Here is a 22,996-nt window from a genome sequence, read left to right on the forward strand (position 1 = left end):
ACCCAGAAAATATTTAACTCATTTACATGAAAAGTCTTTTGGAAATGGAGTTCAGAGATTGCAAAGAGGCCTTAATTTTCATACAAAGTAGAGGTATTACTGCCCCCTTTTCAGTATGCCAGTTTTTTCACTTTTTGCTTTAATTGCTGATATTGGCAATTAAGGATTCTAAGATGTAATTATAAGAACTTTTGAAATGTGAGTGTGCGGGGGAAAAGTAGGGAGTAGTGGAAGCCTCTCTGGGGATGATTCAACTTTGAATAGGGTAGCCAGAGGAGTTTCGTCATGGAAGAAATGATACATATTAGAGTACTGTTTCATTAAATGTGAACATAAACTTTTAAGTAAGCATGTATTAAGTTAGGCATTTCAACCAGGTCTATTTTACATTTGATAAGACATTACTATTAACAGAAAGTTGTTTTTTTTTTTTTCTTTTGGGATATAGGAGAATTCATCTGGATATAAAGACTTGACTGGCAGTTTTATAACTATTTTGAAGCAGGTGGTTGGAGGAAAGCTCCCAGTAGATTTCAATTACCACAGTGTGCCAGCACCGTGGTTACAAATTCAGCTCTTGAGAATACTAAGACTTCTAGGAAAAGATGATCAAAGGTAAACTATTCTAAGTAAGTTTACTTAATGACCTCAGACCATATGATAGGCTTAGGCTTTAGTCACCTAGAAGTTTCCTGATGAGCCAGATTCTCGAATGCTTAATTGGCTTAATAGCGATAAATAAATCACTGTAAGAAGTACATAAACTCTTTCAGAATTGCTGGGATAATCCTGCCTGTCTGCTTATCTAAATCCTACCTGTTGTGAAAGGTATCTCTGAAGCACCATTTGCTTTGTGAAGCTTTCTTTTTTTTTTTTGAGACAGAGTCTAGCTCTGTTGCCCGGGCTAGAGTGCCCGTGGCATCAGCCTAGCTCACAGCATCCTCAAGCTCCTGGGCTCAAGCAATCCTTCTGCCTCAGCCTCCCGAGTAGCTGGGACTACAGGCATGTGCCACCATGGCTGGCTAATTTTTTCTCCATATATTTTTAGTTGTCCAGATAATGTCTTTCCATTTTTAGTAGAGACGGGGTCTCGCTCTTGCTCAGGCTGGTTTTGAACTCCTGACCTTGAATGATCCTCCTGCCTCAGCCTCCCAGAGTGTTAAGATTACAGATGTGAGCCGCCGCACCCGGCCTGAAGCTTTCTTAATTGTTCAGGGCTTGGGAAATTTTTCTCTCAAGGACCACAAAGCCTAAAATAACAATTATTTTTGTGGGCCATATGTTGTCTGTTGTATCTATTCAACTCTGCTGTTATAGCACGAAAGTAGCCACAGATAGTGCATATATGAATGAGCATGGCTGTGTTCCAAAAAAACTTTTTATGGACATTAAAACTTGAATTTCATATAATCTCCATGAAATATTATTTTTAAAATTTTTTTTAGCCATTTGAAAATGTAAAAACTTAGCTTGCCGCTATACAAACAGAAATCTGGCCAGATTAGGCCTGCAGGCTGTAGTTTGCTAACCCTTGTTATATAGTTGGATGTGAGTGCTTGAGCTTCTTAATTCATTTATCTAGATTATTCTTTTAGCCAATAACTTAAACTTTTTTATGGGTATCTTTCCAACTATATACATATATATTCTTTTGACTTTTTATTTTGCCATACCTTTTCAAACTTACAAACTGTCAAAGTTGTAAGAATAATACGAGGAGCTCCCTTATACTCTGCACCTAGATTCATCAGTTTATTTGCATTTTCTTTCTCATTCTCTCTCCCCTTCCTTCCCTCTTTCTCCCCTTCTTTCTCTCCCTCTCCCCCTCTCTCTCCCCCCTCTTTCCTTCCCTCCTTTCTCTCTCCCTCTTTCTCTCTCTGTACACATGTGCATTTGCATGTGCACATACATATTATTTTTATTAAAATTTTTTTTCTGAACTGTTGAAGAGCATATCCAATTAGATCTTGGTTCCCTTGAGAGTAAGGACCTTGGCTTGAGTCCCTGATATGTTTCTGTTTTGAGAAAATATTTGCTAATCAATATTCTGATTTGATGGATATCGTTGCTTTTTATGCCATTGGGTACCTTTTTATTCTAATTCTTTAGCCTAGCTTTACAAAGGGACCATCCTCTGGGTTGTTGCTCCTAGAAATGCCTCAACTTCATGTCAAAATTCATTTGTCTGTGAGCTCCTAATCAGCACTAATTGGGCTATATCACTCTTGGTATTACTCTGTTACTTATTTCTGTGTTTATGAATTTCTACTTCTGATTGAAACCTGAATTGAAAACCTAAAGGTTATGGAGCAGGCACATACATTAGAAATGCTTGTCCTAATTATATTTTATTTTACCTAATTCCAGCCTATCCTAACATGGAGCTCTAGTTGGAGTTCACTGGGATTCTGTTTTAAAATCAGTAATTTCATATTAATGCATCAGATCTTATTGGTCTAAAAAGACTTAATGCCATCAGATGATGTCAGGAAGTAACTTTGGAGGCATTTAGTGAATTTATTTAGTAAATTCACTAACTCATTATCTTTCTTCCTTCTTTCCTTCATGGATGAATTTGGAGAATACATACAAAGATGAGTAAGTTAGTCCTTACTTGCAAAGAGCTCAGTTGAATAGTAATTAGGCTCAATTAAATGAAGAAATAAAGAGTGGAACTCTCTTATAGAGATGTGGAACATTAGAATGTTTTCTACTTTGTTGTCCCCACTCTAATGAGATTATATGTTAACACAAATCTTATATTTTGTAGGGCATGATTAGCTCAATATTGCAAAGTAAAAATGTTATTTTATAACAGGACTCTAAAAGTTTTTAACTGAAAGAACCAATTTACTGGAAAAGTCTGTTGCATTTATGGTCTTACATATCTATTGTTTGAATATTTTCTTGCGTTTTATAGCTTTGTGCTTTTTAGGTTAACATTTAGCTAATTGTGTCCACAAATGTTTCTACATTTCGTGTGTTTAATTATGACTCTCATGCCAGACATTGGCTTTTAAAATTGAGGAACTAGACTATAATCTAGGTGTCATATTACCCAATTTTTTCAGAGGAAGGGTTGTAATGTACGCTATATGGTTATCTTCTGTGGAAGAAATGCTTACATAATAAAATGATGGATTTTAGAATATGGTTCTGGATTCTTATTATTGGATATTTATACTTCAGTGAAGATAGAATGAAAATACATGCATTTAAAATTGAATTTTCTAGCTGTATAATTGGAAAAAAGGAGAACTTTCCTGAAAGGGATGTAACATACTTGATAACTAATTGATATAGCCCCAAATTATGCTGATATTTTTGTTTGTTCTATATCACAGTTTCTCTGCGAGACCCTGCATGTATCCAATTTTGCTGGTATTTTTTTTTTTTCCATTAGTGTATTTTGAATTTGTAAAACATACAGCATACCAGCTGAGAAGTCACAGTTTTTCATATTGGCCTCTTAGAGAGGATTTTTCTCTTGTAGGCTTGGAGGCAGAGTGCTAGGGCTCCATAAGCATTGCGCTTTTATTTTTTGACAGTATCTCTCTCAGCGCAGTTGACATCTGAATGGTACAAAATATATTTCTTTATATTTAACATAAACGTAAGTTAAAATTTTCTTACTGAAGAACTTTCTCAGGGAACGACTAGTATTTGAGTACTTTAAAAAAACTATCTGGTTAAAATACAGATAATATACTGTCTGGAATAATCTTGATATGTGAGGTATTACTGTAGTTAGTAACTTAAAACAGAAATATTTTGTTGCAAAGAAAATTATAAAAGATAGTAAGTTCAACCAAACACAGACTTGTTTTGTAAACTAGGCACAAGTGAGGAAAGAATTGATTGACTTTTGTATATCTCATTGGCTAACTATTAATAATTAACTTTGATAAAGCAGGAAATTCAGATCATGAAAAAGAGCAAATGAAATCTTTAAGAAGTGAAATTTGCAAACTTCATAAAATTAATTTCTTTCACTTCTGTAGATCCTCACTTTTAAAGAGAGAGAAGTTTGAAAAACTATGTTTTTATTGGGGTAGAATGCTGTAATTCCACTGCAAATAAAATATCTTTTAAACAGGACAAGTGAATTAATGTATGATGTTCTTGATGAATCCTTACGAAGAGCTGAGTTAAATCACAATGTCACATATGGTAGGTAATATGTGTAAACACTACCCTACTGACTAATGGTGTTTTTTAGTATTGCAGCTAAATCTGAGTTAGAATACTGTAAATTTCAATAGAGTTTTATACACTAATTTTAAGGTGGTTCTTTGGGTTATTATTTTTTTCAATGTAAGTGTTTAATAACTAATAGCAATAATGTGAAATTATGGCATGTTCTAAATGTTGACCTAAATTTATTATAATTGTCTTTTTATTGAAAACATTTATCAAGTATCTAATTGTGAAGATAGTAGATTTGTTCCATATTTGGTGAAAGTTTACAGTATTTGAGGATAATTCTTAGATCAGTCAACTAGTTGTCAAATATTTATCAAATTTCTGTTTTTTGTCAGGCCCTGTGCAAGGTGCTTAGAGTACAGCAGTGAATAAAACAATATTATCATGGGGCTTACAGACCAGATGAATGGAAAGGGACAGGCGTTAAATTAATGTTACAAAAGAAAATTACCGGGTGTGGTGGAGAATACAGCAGCTAGTCATAGGTGAGGGGTAGAACAAGGAAGTTTTTCCTGAGAAAGTGCTATTCAGGAAGACATCTGAAGGATGAATAGGATATAGATAGAAATATGTAGAATAAGAATGTACTATTTTGTGGGCCAGGTGCGGTGGCTTACGCCTGTAATCCTAGCTCTCTGGGAGGCCGAGGCGGGCGGATTGTTTGAGCTCAGGAGTTCGAAACCAGCCTGAGCAAGAGCGAGACCCCGTCTCTACTAAAAATAGAAAGAAATTAATTGAACAACTAAAATTAGCCGGGCATGGTGGCGCATGCCTGTAGTCCCAGCTACTCGGGAGGCTGAGGCAGGAGGATCGCTTGAGCCCAGGAGTTTGAGGTTTCTGTGAGCTAGGATGATGCCACGGCACTCTAGCCCGGGCAACACAGTGAGACTCTGTCTCAAAAAACAAAAAAAAAGAATGTACTATTTTGTGAGGAGACAATAAACCATTCTATACAATTTTTAAAAATTAGTGGTGGGAGACAAGAGTAAGTTGGGGGAAGAGGGTAGAGAACTGAGAAAGTAACCAAAAAAACTTCCAATTTTCACAGCCAGAGGGAGGAACTATTCTATTTGATCTGTCTGAGAAAGCTCAGTGAAAAAATTGAGATTTTTTTGGAACTATTTAAAAGACGGAAGTAAAACAATTTGAATTTTGCATGCTTTTGAGAAGAGCAGTAGAAAAGGCATCGAGACATAGAACTCAAATGAGAAGTCATTTCTTAATCTGGTAAAATACCATGAAGTAGGGGATAAAGAGCATTACTTGTTCTTTCAGACAATGTTAAACTGTGAATTTTTGAGAACACTGGTTGCAGAAGTGTAGGGTAGACCAGAGGGCAGAAATTGAACTAGGTTAACTGAAATAAAATGTGACTGACAAAGATACAGTAGGAATAAGGAGAAAGGATTACATGCATGAGACCAGTACAGGAAAAATAATGTACATGGTAGTGATTTGGGATGGTAAACATTAAAGTATAGACTAATATTTTGCTTGTGTAAATGATAGCTAAGGCAATAAAAGGTGCTTTATTTATTTGTTCAACCAGTATTTATTGAATGCCTATGAAACAAAAACTTGATTTTGTTTTAAACTAGGTACAGATTGAGGAAAGAGTTGATTGACGTAATGTATTCCTCCATGCTAAATGTGGAAGGTAAAAGGAAGAATAAGGTAGACACAGGCCCTGTCCTTATGAGTGTACCATGTAAAAAACAGTTGATATTATCGAGATTCCTGCTATTCAGTGAGAATAAGGGTCCATAGATGAGGGTGACTATTATTGAGACAGGTGATTTGGCTAGGAGCTGTCAGAAATGTCAGAACTTTTCCAGATAGTTAATTTAGCAAGTTAGAATGTTTTGTTTGCGATAGAATCAGTGTCCAGGATAAGGGTTTGAAAGGCTCTCAAGAAATTCTGTTTAAAAATCAGTTAAGAATCTGCTTTTTTTCCTTACAGAAAGTTTTTTTTTTTTTTAAATAATTGACATTTCAGCTTTAATTTTTTTATTTTTTTGAATAGGTAATATATGCACATGGTTCAAAATTCAAAAGGTACAAAGGGTATACAATGAACAGTAAGTCTCCCTTCCACCCTTATCACCCACCACCCAATTCCCCTTCCTAGAGATAACAACTGTTATCTGTTCCTTTTGATTTGGAAAATACTGTATAGCTGAGGAAATATTTTTTAATGTTCTCTACTAGGACTCTTCTTTTATTAAAATTGCTTGAACCCACACCAGCAATTTGTTTCTTTGCAGGCCGTTGGTCCAGTGTTTCACCTTGCCACAGAAACCTTATTGTTTCTGTTGTTTTGTTTGCATTATTTAGCTTTTCATAGTTATGCCTTCCCCCCATATTTGTATTGGTACAGTTTATAGCTTATGTTGATTATACCAGTGGCAAGAGTATTCTCTAGTAATCCTAATATAAATATTTTATTGCTTAAGTATGTGAATCTTAATTACAAGCTTCATAAGGGCAGGGACTGTGTCTCTCTTATTGACCAGCATATTCCAGTAGCTGGCACTATGTTAACCAGTGAGCAATATGTTTTATTTGAACTAAAGGAAGAGAAAGTTATTTTACTTTATCAGTTATCTAAGTGGGTTTCAGTCTTAATACTTTCTAAATCATATGTTTATGAAAGTTCTATTATTATAACTTACCTCAGGGTCAAATGAAGTAATAAATTACATTAACATTTACTGAGTATTTGCTATGTGCCAGACATTGTATAAAATGATGTAGAGGATATAAAGAAGTATAAGGTGTAAGGAATTTAGAATACAATGGAAAAGATAACTGTTCATAGAAACATAACAGAAGTATAAGTCAGAATGCAAAGGGGTGGTTCAGGGAATAAGTGTTACAGGAGTTCAAAAGTGGTAGAGGTCTTCTCTGTTTTTTGTTGGTTTTGTTTTTTACATCCTTTTAAAAATGTGAAAACCATTCTTAGTTTACAGGGTTACAAAAATAGACTAAAAGCTAGATTTGGCAGTAGTTTGTCCATTCCTGCCTTAGTTGATTTGTCAGTTGACCAAGGCGCTCTTTGTTTAGTTTGTTCATTTCAGGAATCATAAAGCCAACTTTTTTTCCTGACACAAGGTAAAGACATTTTGTAGCCCAACATCTGAATATACAAAGTATCTTTAGGTTCAACTAACTAATTCTGTAGTTTTTCCTTTAATTCAGGTCAATTCCCTTCTTCAAAATCAATATTTCTGATTTCTTCTCCTGCTCTTTCCTCTCCCTCTTGGAATACATTTATAAAAATTTTTCTGTGCATTAATTGATAAGCAGCATAGTCTAAAACATAGCTAGTTGAATATTCAAGATGTATCGTGTACATAAAGAATGTGTCTGGTTGTTATGTTTTAAGCTTTTGGAAATAGAGAAGGAGTGATTCTGTAAAGGACACTTGATACACTTCAACCTGTAGTACATTTTTTTTTTTTTTTTTTTTGAGACAGAGTCTCACTGTGTTGCCCGGGCTAGAGTGCCGTGGTGTCATCCTAGCTCATAGCAACCTCAAACTCCTGGGCTCAAGCGATCCTCCTGCCTCAGCCTCCCGAGTAGCTGGGACTATAGGCATGCGCCACCATGCCCGGCTAATTTTTTCTATGTATTTTTAGTTGTCCAATTAATTTCTCTCTAATTTTAGTAGAGACGGGGTCTCGCTCTTGCTCAGGCTGGTTTCGAACTCCTGAGCTCAAACAATCCGCCTGCCTCGGCCTCCCAGAGAGCTAGGATTACAGGCGTGAGCCACCGCGCCCGGCCTGTAGTACATTTTAAATGCTGACTTTGTACCTTCACTGTGTCTCACTTCTGGTACTGTGATACCATAGGACATTTAGGACTTAACTGTGTCTCAGTGATTCTTCTTTAATATGGCAAAGCTCCAACTCACTGACTCATGCTTTTTAAAAGATTTTGAGAAAAAATTTAGTGTCCACTTTGATCATCTATCATAGTTATCAGACTTTTGACTGTATCAGAAAGTCAAATTTGAACCCTATCAAGATGTTCAGTAGATTGTTCTATGTGCTTTGAGGTTAATTTTAAAGAAATAGCTTAAAGATTTTTGAGTAGTGACCCTATCTTTGAAATAAATGCTAGATCATCTTAAAATGATTGTGTTGAAATAAACTACATATACAATTTCTGTGTATAAGTGATAGAAACTACTTGAGAATAAACCATTTTAAAGCATTCAAGGAGTGTTGGAAATGTCTATTTATATAGGAACAATATATTAGTTCTGTGTTCATTAGAATGTGAGCTCCTTGAGAGCAGGGCTTTTTGTCTGTTTTGTTTACTACCGTATCCATAGTACTAAACCATGCCTGGCACATAGGAGGTATTCAGTAAATACTTGTTTTATGAATGAATGTATGATAATTATCCATTAGTAAATATAATTATTTTTAAATTGTACTATGTATGGTAATCTAATCCTAGTAACTAACTGTGTAAGCCTGAAAACAGTAAAGTTTGTTCTTTGAAAAATTTCCATCAGTAAGATTTTTGACTAAAACTGACTTTCCAATTAGTTTATCTTATTACAAATTCTACACAAATGTGTTATTTTATTATGCTTTACCATAATACCTGCCATTTTTATTTTTCTTTCTCTAGCTATTTTGTTTGAATGTGTGCATACAATCTATTCTATTTATCCTAAATCTGAATTACTTGAGAAGGCTGCCAAGTGCATTGGAAAATTTGTTCTATCACCTAAAATAAATCTCAAATATTTAGGTAAGATGATTAGTTCTTTTGACAGAAATTACAGAGAGAGCTTTTGAAATTTGCTGGGTAGTTGTTTCAATTCACTTTGCGTAATAATGTAATCTTTTTTTCTAGGACTGAAGGCTCTTACCTATGTTATTCAACAGGATCCTACTCTGGCTCTTCAACATCAGATGACAATAATTGAATGTTTAGATCATCCTGATCCTATTATTAAAAGAGAGGTAAACTGGTATTTTGAATAATGTACATGAAATATAAAAAATTTTAAACTTTTTTTTGGTATTCTGGAGAGAGGTTTAAGTGGTAGGCAGAGTGCGTGTATGTGTGTGGGGGTGCATGCACGTATTTTAACTTTTGAATGCATTTAATTCTTTTTACTAAAGTTTAAGTAACTTTTGTTTTTTTTGGAGACAGAGTCTCACTCTGTTGCCTAAGCTAGAGTGCTGTGGTGTCAGCTTAGCTCACAGCAACCTCAAACTCCTGGGCTCATGTGATCGTCCTGTCTCAGCCTCCCAAGTAGCTGGGACTACAGGCACGTACCACCATGCCCGGCTAATTTTTTTTTTTCTATTTTTAGTAGAGACAGGGTCTTGCTCATGCCCAGGCTGGTCTTGAACTCCTGAACTCAAGCAATCCTCCCACCTTGGCCTCCCAGAGTGCTAGTATTACAGGTGTGAGCCTACCGTGCCCAGCCCTGAGTAACTTTTCCAAAAAGTATTGTGTCAGTGTCTACAGGAATGTTTTAAAATGATGAGTTGTAAGGATTGGATGTGGTTATCTATGTGAGTTCATTAATATCTTTTTGGTCTAAATATTGTACTAATAGGAAATCTGAATTTTTGTCCTAGGTCATCTTGTTAGTACAATTTGAGGTGTACTGCTGCTGTTATATTTAAAACTTAGGATGTAATTTATGATAATTAATATTTTTCCATTATTCTCTTTTACATCTATAAAATGAGATAACAAATTCCTTGTTAAATAGATAGGAATGTTGAAAAAATTAGTGAAGATATCCACAAAATGGTTTGAACTTGGAAGGAAAGGTATAATAATGTATTTAATTTGTTTTTCAACTTTTTCCTTTTGTAAAGTTGCTTCAGTATATAATTGGGTGTCTATGTAAATATTTCTGTTAACTCTTATATAACAAATACTCTATATGTTTGTTGAAAATGGTATATGGAACTTAGTTCAGAGTGAAAAGTTTTATTTCTGATTATAAAAATAATAAAGATAAAGAATCTATTAAACATGGAAATATTTTAAAAGTAATAAGTTAAAAATAGAGTTTATTGAGGGAATAATAATTGTAATTTTTGAAGATTATGAATTTTGATTTTAAAAGGCATTTTTGAAACAAATATTTTTGAGAAATTAGCCTTAATATATATATTTTTTAATTCATATTTTTAATCATCTGACAATTTTCACCTGTCTTGAATGAATGTGGGGGGCTTCCAGATGTACTAATTTCTGTGTATAGGCGTTGTAGAAAAATGAGAAGGATCTAAGGCACAGTAACAAATAACTATATGGCTGTATATGTGTCCTGATGTTCCTAATTCCCTTTTCACTTTAACACATACAGAGCATACATTTCCTTTGTGTAGTTGACTACTAAATGGAACAAGGTTGACTTGGAAACAGTTTTCTTTTTGCTATATGTAGTCCTTCCTTATCCACAGGATACACTCCAAGACCCCCAGTGGATACCTGAAACTGCGGATAGTACTGAACCAGTATGTTTATATATACCTGTGTATGTAAGGTTTCACTGAACCTTAAATGTACTATGTTTTCATATGATAACTGAGATAGCTACTAAGTGACTAATGAGCGAGTATCATATACAGTATGGATACCCTAGACAAAGGGATGATTCACTTCTCACTTGGGATGTGAGATTGGGGTGTGAGATTCCACTATGCTACTCAGAACGATGCATAATTTAAAACTCTTGAATTGTTAATTTTGGGATTTTTCATTTAATATTTTTGAACTGTGGTGGACTATGATAATGGAAACTGCAGAAAGTAAAGCTGTGGATGGCGGGGGACTTCTGTATTTAATTATTGGGTTCTCACTTAAAAATGATGGTCAAAGGGAAAATAGGGAACTTTTAAAATTATCAAGTTTGATCTATTACCTGCAGTGAAAAAAGTAGTTTGAATTCTTTGGGGAAGGTATTGAGTATCAGTGATGCCCAAAGAAGGCACTGAAGTACTGTCTCCTCAATGCTATTGTCACTTCTAACCTCTATCGGTAATGATACGGCAAGGACTTTGGTCCTTGGGTGTAGGGTGACCTATTGCTTGGAGTGGGATTCCCTTTTACCTGGTTTTATTACCACGCTGTCATGCAGGGAGAGAGAAGACAAGAAGGATCTACTAAAGCTGAACACTAAAGAACTCTAGCAATACAATTCCTAACACCTTACCCTTAACCCCTATTCAGTCCTAGAAATGCCAAATTTCAGGGTAGTCCATACAGTAGGAAATAAACTTGGTGTATATTATCTAACAATATATAACATATAGTTTGAAGTCCACAGGGAGTATGTCTGAAGCAGCTGCATAAATTGAAAGCTATTGATGGGGGGAGAACTTCGTATTTATATTAAATGGATTTAAATGGAGTCAAGCATTAACTAAAACAGTTTTTTTTTTTAAAAATCTTTTAAAATATGTTATCTTTGTACTTGAAGTCCTGACTGTAATGATTGAGAAATTAGAAAAAACCCTAAAGATATTTTGAACAAGTTTGACAAATAGGACATGTGAAAATTCTCTTACAGCTAATATTGCTGATCCTAAAACACCAGTAAATGTTGCTTTCTCCATATTGCCTTTCAACTCATATTGATTTCTAAGAGTTATATGTTTTAGAACCTTAATCTGGGGCCTTGGAAAGCAAGCCAAATGGGAGCTTACTCTGGTACTGGTTTTCCTTGAGGCAGCAAGAGGTGTATTCATCATCACTTAGAAAATAGCTATAAAACAATTCTTCCTTGATACCTGAGATTTGGAGTGTAGGTTTTGCTAAGCTTTGAAGTGCTTGAGCCATCGACCTTTGTCCATCCATTAGAAACCGTTTGCCCTCAATTGACAAACCCAATCAAGTGCTGTTTTCTGTTGTTTGGGTAGTGTGGGAAACATAGTTTGCAAGATTGGATTTATACACAGACCCATACACACGTATGTACACACATATACCCATAGGCATAAGTAGTGTACACTTAAGAGCTGTTATGTTTTTAGAAAATACATTGTAAAGCTTTTAACTTTTTAGTCCTTATATGCTCTGTCATATAGAAATGTCAGATTGTAATTATCTATCTCTATAGAAACCTTTTAGACTTTGGAATTGATCATAATTCATTTTTTGACAATAATTTTACCTTTCTTAAGCTTTATTTTAGCTAAAATTTGCATTTCTATTCACCTATTAACTGACTATCCAGTAGAGGTACATAAAAGTAGAAGAATCAACTATATGATAAACCTATATGTTAACTATATTTATTGGTGTTATGCATAGTTTTATAATACTGTTTTTAATTTCTTTTCTTTAAATAGACTCTGGAACTTCTTTACAGAATTACTAATGCACAGAATATAACAGTTATTGTCCAGAAAATGCTTGAATATTTACATCAGAGCAAAGAAGAATATGTCATTGTCAATTTGGTTGGTAAAATAGCTGAGCTGGCTGAGAAATATCCTTTGTCTGGACTGCAAATCTTAAAATACTTAGTTACACAGTGATTTTAAAATGATTGGTGTAGATATGATAACTTGCAAATTGAGTTGAGGGACCAGCAATAACTTCCATTCCTGATTTTCAAGCCTTTCTTGTCAAAAACTGGAATTTGTATAGACTTATTAGGGGATGGCTTGTTTCCTGGTTTCTTTCATTCGGGTAGTCAGTATTTTGAAGAAGATAGAAGAACCTCTGCCTGGTTCCTTTTTTAGTCTCTCTTCATCGTTGACTTTATTTCTTACCTGGTTTCTTTTGCAAGTAAAAGTTCTTGTTTTTTGGAGGGAGTGGATAGAGTGTATGTCTGTGTAGAGGGGGTCAGGATGCTACCGTTTATCCTTTATGCTATTGTTTATGCTGGAAGTTGTCACAGTGAACAGTTGGAAACTCCATTAATATGTCACATTTCTTTACATTTGTTTTTTAAAAGTCAGAGGAACTTTACAAGTCATAAGGATATTCCGTTCTTTTTAAAATGTCTGTTTAATACTAAGAAAGAATGAGTGAATAATGTTAATCAAATTGGAAATTGCTTAAGTATAGTTTTGTCCTAGACAGTGCTATAGTTCTGGTCAGCAGAATGACAGAATTTTAGAACTGATGAGAAACAGATTAGAAAAGATTTTGAACAACTTGTTCAAGTAGATACACTACGATGTTTAGCTCCCTTGAAGTGTATATAATTTTCCGTTGTTTGTCCCTAGTTAGCTGGTTCATTTCTATCAGTTATTTCACATTTGTTTATCAGATGCCTATTAAATGCAAGCCCGGTGCTAACGTGACATAAATTCAGTTTATTAAGTTTATTAAATAAGCTTTTACTAAGCACCTATTTTATATAAAATAGGGGTATGGAACAATTTATGGCAGGGGTTAAAGATAAAAATGCCACACTGGGATGAATTGGGGTTATTTTTGAAAAGGTTGCTATAGAAGGATAATTTTAATAAGTGAAATTTGGAAGCGTACTTGTTCTTAACACTGTGGACACATATGCTCCTGATAATGCGTGGTTTATTCAGACAATGAATGCTGTGTTTTCAGTGGGAGGAGATGTGATGCATCCTGATATTCCCAATAACTTTCTGAGATTGCTCGCGGAAGGTTGGTAGACTATTACATTCTGTAAAGTGAAGATTTTAAATTAAATGTTTTAATTACAGAGTCCTAGGAGAATTTAGTGGAAATTAAAATGGTATATCAATTTCTTTATAGGTTTTGATGATGAAACAGAAGATCAGCAATTAAGACTCTATGCAGTTCAATCTTATCTCACTTTATTAGATGTAGAAAATGTGTTCTATCCACAGAGATTTCTTCAAGTTATGAGTTGGGTAAGCAAAGTATATTAAATCATAAATTTATAACATTGTTTTTTATGGAAACCAAATTTTAACATGTTTTCTTTAGAAATCAGTTCTAATCAGTTACCTCCTTCAGCTGTCAGTTTTCTTTTCCAGTGGCTACCTTCTATCACTTGACTATTGACTTGTCCACTTTTTTACTTTGCTGTGTCACTTGTCTAGTCTTTTAAATATGGGTATTTGTTATCTTTTTGCATTTACAATGTGCTTGTTTTGTTTTTTATGTAAGTTCATGTTTGAATATGTGAGTATTCATTTGTGTGTGCTATATTAATTTTCTTATGCTGCGTAACAATGTTACCACAAACTCAGTGGCTTAAAACAACACAAATTTATTATCTCACAGCTTCTGTGGGTCAGGATTTCAGGAATGGCTTAGCTGGGTTCTCTGTTTAGAGTCTCACGGGGTTGCCGTCAAGGTGTTGGCTGGAGCTGCTGTCTTATCTGAAGCATGACTGGTAAGGGATCCACTTCTAAGTTCATGTGTGGTTGTTGTTAGAATTCATTTTCTTGTGGCTGAATTTTTGTCACTGAGGGTTTCACTTTCATACTGTCAAGTGTAGGATGCCCTTCACTGCCTTCAATTTCTTGCCATGTAGGCCTCCCAACATGGCCACTTGCTTCAACATAGCCAGTAAAGAAGATCAGTTCTTTTCAAGGCAAAGATGACAATTTTATGTCGTATAATCACATGTCATTGCATACAGCCCATCACCTTTGTGTATTCTTTCTCATATACATGGGTGAGTGTTTCTTTAGGAGACATTTAGGGAAGTGCAACTATTGGGTCATAGAATACACACATTTTAATATTTTGTATTATTGCTAAATGTTAGCATGTTAAACTTAAATTTTCCCCAGATTTTGTTTACAAATTTTTTTCTCATATAATAAGTATCCCAATACTTTTTTTTTTTTCTTTTATTTATTTTAAGTTTTTTTTTTTTAGAGACAGGGTCCCACTCTGTTGCCCAGGCTAGAATACAGTGACACCATCAAAGCTCACTACAACCTCAAACTCCTGGGCTCAAGCGGTCCTCCTGCCTTAGCCTCTGAAGTAGCTGGGACTACAGGTGCACAGCACCACACCTGGCTAATTTTTTTATTTTGTAGAGACAGTTTCTTGCTATGTTGCCCAGGCTGGTCTCAAGCTCCTGGCCTCAAGGGATCTTCTTGCCTCAGCCTGTTAAAGTGCTAGGAATACAAGTGTGAGCTTTCTGCACTTGGCCAAATATCCCTGTGCTTTTCATTTAGCTTCCCAGTTAATATATTTAACTAAATTTGCTTTACTATATCTGTATCTATATGTATATCTAGGTCTACAGTTTTTTTGCTAAGCCATTTAGAATTGGAATCATGATTACTTCACCCATAAGAAATTCAACATGAATCTCCTGTGAATGACATTATTCTAAATAACCATAAACCATTACTGTACCTAAGAAATGTAACATTAATTCATTAATATCACCTAATATACTCAGATTTATCCATTTGTCCCAAAAAATGGCTTTTATGATTTTTTTTTCCCTTTTCAATCCCAGATCTGGTCAAGGTTCACAAATTGCATTTAGTTATGTCTCTTTAGCTTCTTTTAATTTACAGTAACCCCTGGTTTCTTTTTGGTTTTATGACATTGATTTTCTTGGATGAACAGTGTTGGCTTATAGAAAGTCCTACAGTCTGGATTTGTCTGATTATCTCTGTTCAGGTTAAACATTTTTAGCAAGAATATTACGTAGGCAATGTTGTGTACTTCCCACTGCATCATATCAGGATGCATATGATGTCAGTTCATGCACTTATTGGTGATTGTAAGTTTCTATGTTTGGGTTAAGATGGGGACCTCCAGATCTCTCCATTGTAAAGGTACCCTTTCTCCTTCAGAATTTATAACTAATCTGTGACGTGATTCTGTGAGGCTGTGTGAGTATCTTGTCCTCAACTATCTTTCACTAATGGTTTTAGCATTGCCAGTCCTTCCTGAATTGGTTATTGTGTTTAGTGGCCATTAGTTTTTTCTGTGCATGAATGCGGCATGTCACTCCATTTATTTAGATTGTCTTTTATTCCTTTCTACAGCATACAAATCCTATACAGTAGTCCCCCCTTATTTGAAGTTTCGCTTTCTGAGTTTTCAGTTACCTGTGGCCAGCTACAGTCTGAAAATATTAAATGGAAAATTCCAGAAATCAGCAATTCATAAGTTTTAAAATGTGTGTCGTTCTGAGTAGCATGGTAAAATCTTAAGTCATCCTACTTTATCCTGCTCTATCCTACCTGGGACATGAATCATCCCTTTGTCCAGGGTATCCACACTGTATATGCTTCCTGCTCTTTAGTCACTTAATAGCCATCTAGATTATCCGATTGACTGTAGCAATATCACAGCGCTTGTGTTCATATGCACTTTATTTTACTTAATAATGGCCCCAAAGTGTAAGAGTTGTGATGCTGACAATTCAGTTATGCCAAGAGGAAAATGCTTCCTTTAAGTGAAAAGATGAAAGTTCTCAATTTAAATGGAAAGAAAAAAATTGTATGCTGAGGTTGTTAAGATCTACAGTAAGAAGGGATCTTCTAACTGTGAAATTGTGAAGAAGGAAAAAGAAATTCCTGTTGGTTTTGGTGGTGCACGTTAAACTGCAAAAGTTACAGTCACAATGCATGATAAGTTCTTAGTTAAGATGGAAAAGGCCATAAATTTGTGGGTGGAAAACATGTTCTGATTGACAGCAATTGGGTTTGGTACTGTCTGTGGTCTCAGGCATCCACACAGTTCCTCAAACCAATCCCCTGTAAATATGGAGGGCTGATTGTATATATACAAATACAACAGATTTTTGTATTTTGGTCTTGTATCCTGTAGTCTTGCTGAACTATTATAACTTAATAGTTCTATGAGTTTTTTGGGTAAATTTCTTGAGACCTTGTTAAGAATTTTTGTATCTATGTTCATGAGAGATATTGGTCCGTAGTTTCCATTTTTTGGTACTATAGTTTTGGTATCAAGGTCATACTAGCTTCATAAAATGATTTGGGAGAATGCTTTCCTATTTTATTTTCTGGAAGAGGTCGTATAAAATTGCTGTTAATTCCTGCTTTAAAAATTTGTTAGAATTTTCCAGTGAAACCATCTGGACCTGGAGATTTCTTTTTTGGGAGTTTTAAAATTACAAATTCAATTTTCTTAAAGAAAAATTTCTTAACTGAATTTTCATTCAGTAGTTCAATGTATTTTTTTTATTTTCCATGAGACTTCATCTTTGAGTCATGGATTGTTTAGGAGAATGTTGCTTAGTTTTCAAGTATTTGGATAATTTCCTGTTATCTTACTTTCTTTCTTTAATTATTTTTTGAGACAGAGTCTTACTCTGTCACCCAGGCTAGAGTGCAATATCATAGCTCACTACAACCTCAAACTCCTTGGCTCAAGGGATCCTCCTTCCTTAGCCTCCCGGGTAGCTGGGGCTACAGGCACATGCCATAATACCTGGCTAAATTTAAAAATTTTTTATAGAGATGGGGTCTTGCAATGGTTGCCAAGGCTGGTTTCAAACTCTTGGCCTCAATCAAGCCTCCTGCCTCAGTTTCCCTTACAGGCATGAGCCACCACCCCGGCTCCCTGTTATCTTTCCATTACTGATTTCTAGTTTGATTTTATTATGGACAGAAAAAAATACTATTTATGATTTCAGTTCTTTTAAATTTGTCGAGGTTTATGTTATGGTTCAAGATATGGTCTATCTTGGTATATGTTCTGTGGGTGCTTGAAAAGAATATGTATTTTGCTATTGTTGGATGGTATATTCTATAAATGTCAGTTAAATTCTATTGGTAGTGTTGAGTTCTCCTTCTTGCTGATTCTCTATCTAGTTGTTCTATTAATTGTTAAGAGAAAGGTTGAGATCTCTGACTCTATGGACTCCACTGACACTGTGAGGGGGTGGCCTCATTATTGCTGAGCAGTGGTGAAAGTCCTGACCCTACGAGGCCTCCACTGATACACCCCAGCAGAGAAGGGCAGGGGGTACCTCAATACTCCTGGGTGGAAGTGAAGGGCAGGCTTCCTACGTGGTCTCCACTGACACTGTAGGGGATTAGGCCTCTCTATAGCTTGGTGAGGATGAAAGTCTTGACTCCCCATTTGGCCTTCTCAGTCATCACCATGGTAGGGAAGTTGGGATACCTCTTATAGCCAGTGAGGATGGAAGTCTTGGCTCTCTACTCTGCCTTTGCTTGTGTGAGTGGGGCTGCAAAGTTTTCTGTGTGGTGGCTTGGCTGAAGTAGAAGGGTTATTGTCTAAAAGTCTTTCTGGTTTATTGACTAGAGGGTGGGCTTTTCTTGGGGCTTGTTTTCTGTGCCCATTGGTGTTTCCAGGTTGCTGGCCCTCCCATACCTAGTCTGAGGTATATGAGACAACAGATAATCCATTGTTCCTTAGGTCCTTAGGGATCTGCCACCTTTTCTCTGCCTTTCAAAGTCTTTTTATATGTGTTTTCTATATAATGTCAAGGGTTTTTATGGGTACATAGTAGGAAGAATAGGGATTAACATGTCTACTTCATCTTCCCAGAAGAAGTCCGTTAACCACTGATTTTTTTTTTTTTTTTGAGACAGAGTCTCGCTCTGTTGCCTGGGCTAGAGTGCCGTGGCATCAGCCTAGCTCACAGCAACCTCAAATTCCTGGACTCAAGCGATCCTTCTGCCTTAGCTTCCCAAGTAGCTGGGACCACAGGCATGCGCCACCATGCCTGGCTAATTTTTTCTATATATTTTTAGTTGTCCAGCCAATTTCTTTCTATTTTTAGTAGAGACGGGGTCTTGCTCTTGCTCAGGCTGGTCTCGAACTCCCGAGCTCAAACGATCCTCCCGCCTTGGCCTCCCAAACCATGGATTTTTGAGCTGGAATTTATGTTATGTACTCTTCTGGAGCTACCTTCTATCTATCAAACTACTCTAAAAATTATTTTTTTATTTAAGGATTGAATTCATTTGCTTCTATTTCTTTTTGCTCCTCTCTCTTTATTATTATTAGCTATAAATTTTCCCTTTCCTATCACCTCACCTCCCTCTTTGCTTGCCAGTGCCAATACTACACCAAAGAAATGAAAATATTCCATAAATACCATTTTGGAAAAATTTCACATTTCCTGAATTATCAGTTTATTAATGATTCTTTGACCAATAGGTTTTTATGTCACCTAAATTAGATGTAAGAAAAAAGATATGTAACATAGATCAGTTTCCTTAAAGTCTGTTCTGTAGACCATCTACATCAGAATTGGATGATGCTTATTCAAAATGTATATCCTTGGGGACCACAGATATAATAAATCCGAAAGAATATTTGGGGAAAGACCTTGGAAATCTCTCTTTTTTTTTAGACAGTGTCTCACTCTGTTGCCTGGGCTAGAGTACAGTGGTGTCATCATGGCTCACTGCATCCTCAAACTCCAGGGCTCAAGCGATCCTCCTGCCTCAGCCTCCTGAGTAGCTGGGACTACAGGTGTGCACAGCCACACATGGCTAATTTTTCTATTTTTGTAGAGACAGGATCTCGATATGTTCTCAGGTTGGTCTCAAACTCCTGGCCTGAAGCAGTCCTCCTGCCTTGACCTCCCAAAGTGCTAGGATTACAGCACTTTGAGCTGTGAGCTACCACACCTGGCTGAAATGTGTATTTTGATGAAACACCTCAGGTATCTCTTAGCTTGTGAGAATCATCATTTAAATATTTTTTGGAAAATAATGACAGACTGTGAAAGTGCTTGTAAAAACCAACAACTGAGCCAGGTGTGGTGGCTCATACCTATAATCCCAGCACTTTGGGAGGCCAAGGTGAGAGGATTGCTTGAGGCCAGGAGTTTGAGACCGGCCTGGGCAACATGGTGAGACCCTGTTTCTCCAAAAAATTTAAAAATTATCTGGGCACAATGGCACGTGTTGGTAGTCCTAGTTACCTGGGAGGCTGAGGTGGGAGCATCAGTTGAGCCCAGGAGTTTCAGGTTACATGAGCTATAATTAGACTACTGCACTCCAGCCTGGGCAGCAGAGTGAGACCTTGTCTCTTAAAAAAAAAAAAAAAAAAAAAAAGGCCTAAGAGCTTAACTAACAACCAACTCCCAAAGTTCAGAAGAAAGCTAATTCGTAAAGGTATGTTGCTTATGTATTGTTAATGACAAAGACGTAGAAAACCTTTTTGTGTTGAGTTTCAATTCTTGGTATAATTTTGAACCTAAAATATACCATTGTATCTTTAATAATTTCTTCACCATGCATGTTTAATCTAGATTAAATTGACTCTAGCAGTAGGCACTTTGTTTAGATTTCTGAGTATATTTTATTGTATAACTTGATATTTTTATATAAACATCTCTTTGTTTTGCTCATAGGTGTTAGGGGAGTATTCCTACCTCTTAGATAAGGAAACTCCAGAGGAAGTCATAACCAAGCTCTACAAGTTACTTATGAATGACTCCATTTCTTCAGAAACAAAAACCTGGTTAATTGCTGCTGTGACCAAGTTGACACCCCAAGCACGCTCTTCTAATATAGTTGAGAGGTTAATCCAGGAATTTACCATTTCTTTGGATACTTGTATGAGACAGCATGCATTTGAATTAAAACATTTGCATGAGAATGTGGAACTTATGAAGAACTTGCTTCCAGTTGATAAGAGTTGTGAAGACATAGTGGTAAGACATCTGTGTTTCAGCTTTTTAAAAATTGCATTGTCTTTAAACATAGAGTAATTCTGTTTTTTTGAGACAGAGTCTCACTCTGTTGCCCTGAGTAGAGTGCCATGGTGTCAGCCTACCTCACAGCAGCCTCAAACTCCTGGGCTCAAGCGATCCTCTTGCCTCAGCCTCCAGAGTAGCTGGGACTACAGGCGCGTGCCAAGATACCTGGCCAATTTTTTCTATTTTTAGTGGAGATGAGGTCTTGCTCTTGCCCAGGCTGATCTCGAACTCCTGGGCTCAAGTGACCCTCCTGCCTTGGCCTCCCAGAGTGCTAGGATTACAGGCATGAGCCACCATGCCCAGGCCATAGAGTAATTCTTGTATTTGTGATATATTAGGAATGTGTCAAAATATGGTTTTCGTACCATTTAAGGTGAAACTTGAAGTTTTTCTCACATTGGTATGTCAGAGAATTTGAGAGCTACTAATCAGTACCGATTCTAAATAGGAGGAGAAGAATGTCTCTTCCGGAGAGCTGCAGTGAAGATATTTATATCCTGTGACAATCTCTTTTAATATATAATAATTCAGGAATTTATTTTATTTATTCTTTATTTATTGACTTTAAAAAATAGATACATAATAATTATACATATTTATGGGGTACATGGGATATTTGAGACATACGTACAATATGTAATAATCAAATCAGGGTATTTAGGCTATCCATCACCTCAAACATTTATCGTTTCTTTGTGCTGGGAACATTTCAAATCTTCTAGCTGTTTTGAAATATACAATAAATTATTAACTATAGTCACCCTACTGTGCTGTCAAACACTAGGACTTATTCCTTCTATCTAACTATATTTCTAAACATTAACCAACCTCTTGTCATCCCTGCCCACCTCCCCACTCCCCTCCCCAGCCTTGGGTAACCGTTCTATTCTCTTTCTCCATGAGATCAATTTTTTTAGCTCTCACATATGAGTGAGAACGTACAATATTTGTCTTTCTTTGCTTTGCTTCTTTCACTTAACATAATGACCTCCAGTTCTATCCATGTTGCCACAAGTAACAGGATTTCATTCTTTTTTATGGCTGAATGGTATTCCATTGTGTATATGTGCCACGTTCTCTTTATCCATTCATCCATTGATTGACACTTACATTGATTCCATATCTTGGCTGTTGTGAACAGTGCTGCAGTAAATATGAGGGTGCAGGTATCCTTTTGAAATACTGATTGCTGGATCATATGGTATTTCTATTTTTAGTTTTTTGAGAAACCTCCATATAGTTTTTCATTATGACTGTATTAATTTACAACCAACAATATATAAGAGTTCTCTTTTTCTGCATCCTTGCCATCATTTGTTTTTGTTGTTTTGATAATAGCCATTCTAACTGGACTGAGATGATATCTCATTGTGCTTTTGATTTGCATTTCCTTGATAATTAGTGATGTTGAGCATTTTTTCATGTATTTCTTGGCCTTCACTTTAGAGAAATGTCTATTTAGATCCTTTGCCCACTTTTTAATGGGATTATTTGATTTTTTTGCTGTTGAGTTCCTTGTATATGCTGGATATTAGTCCCCTGTTGAATGAATAGTTTGCAAATATTTTATTCTTGCCTTGTAGTTTTTCCCCTTCTCTCATCATCCTATTTGATTGTATCATTCCATTCTCTTCTGGTCTGTACAGTTTCTGCTGAGAAATCCACTGTTAGTCTGATGGGGATTCCCTTATATATGACTTGCCACTTTTCTCTTGCAGATTTTAGACTTTTCTTTTTGTCTTTGACTTTTGACAGTTTGACCATACTGTGCCTCAGAGAAGACCTTTTCAGATTGAGTGTATTGGTGATCTTTGCACTTCTTCTATTCGGATGTCTATATCTCTCGTGAGACTTGGGAATTTTTCAGCTAGTATTTCATTAAATAGGTTTTTCTGTGCCTTTACCCATTTTTTTCCTTTTGGAACTCTCCAAATTTGAATTTGTTTGCTTTATGGTATCCCATATGTCATATAGGCCTTCTTCATTGCTTTTTATTCTGTATTCTTTTTTTTTTTTTTTTGTTGACTGGGTTATTTCAAAAGAACTGTCTTCAAATTCAGATATCTTTTGTTCAGCTTGATCTAGTTTATTGTTGAAGCTCTAGATTGTATTTTTAATTTCATTCATTGAATTCTTCAGTTCCAGGATTTCTGTTTGAGTCTTTTTATG

At 35.7% G+C, this 22,996-nt stretch overlaps 1 protein-coding gene across 1 annotated transcript in view; it reads left to right on the forward strand.

The window, feature by feature from the left end:
• AP4E1 (adaptor-related protein complex 4, epsilon 1 subunit) overlaps nucleotides 1–22,996 on the forward strand; it is a gene marked incomplete at its 3' end in the record, with an annotated part of 79,068 nt that overhangs the window by 16,505 nt on the left and 39,567 nt on the right. Inside the window, exons 7-14 of the mRNA XM_012649157.1 lie at nucleotides 449–615; nucleotides 4,097–4,170; nucleotides 8,845–8,967; nucleotides 9,073–9,182; nucleotides 12,540–12,679; nucleotides 13,712–13,824; nucleotides 13,936–14,054; nucleotides 20,480–20,782. Of these exons, the coding sequence (XP_012504611.1) occupies nucleotides 449–615; nucleotides 4,097–4,170; nucleotides 8,845–8,967; nucleotides 9,073–9,182; nucleotides 12,540–12,679; nucleotides 13,712–13,824; nucleotides 13,936–14,054; nucleotides 20,480–20,782 (1,149 nt within the window). The remainder of the gene's footprint in view (nucleotides 1–448; nucleotides 616–4,096; nucleotides 4,171–8,844; nucleotides 8,968–9,072; nucleotides 9,183–12,539; nucleotides 12,680–13,711; nucleotides 13,825–13,935; nucleotides 14,055–20,479; nucleotides 20,783–22,996) is intronic.

This window comes from Propithecus coquereli, unplaced genomic scaffold, assembly GCF_000956105.1.
Source record: "Propithecus coquereli isolate 6110/MARCELLA unplaced genomic scaffold, Pcoq_1.0 Scaffold3, whole genome shotgun sequence".
Classification (NCBI taxonomy): domain Eukaryota; kingdom Metazoa; phylum Chordata; class Mammalia; order Primates; family Indriidae; genus Propithecus; species Propithecus coquereli.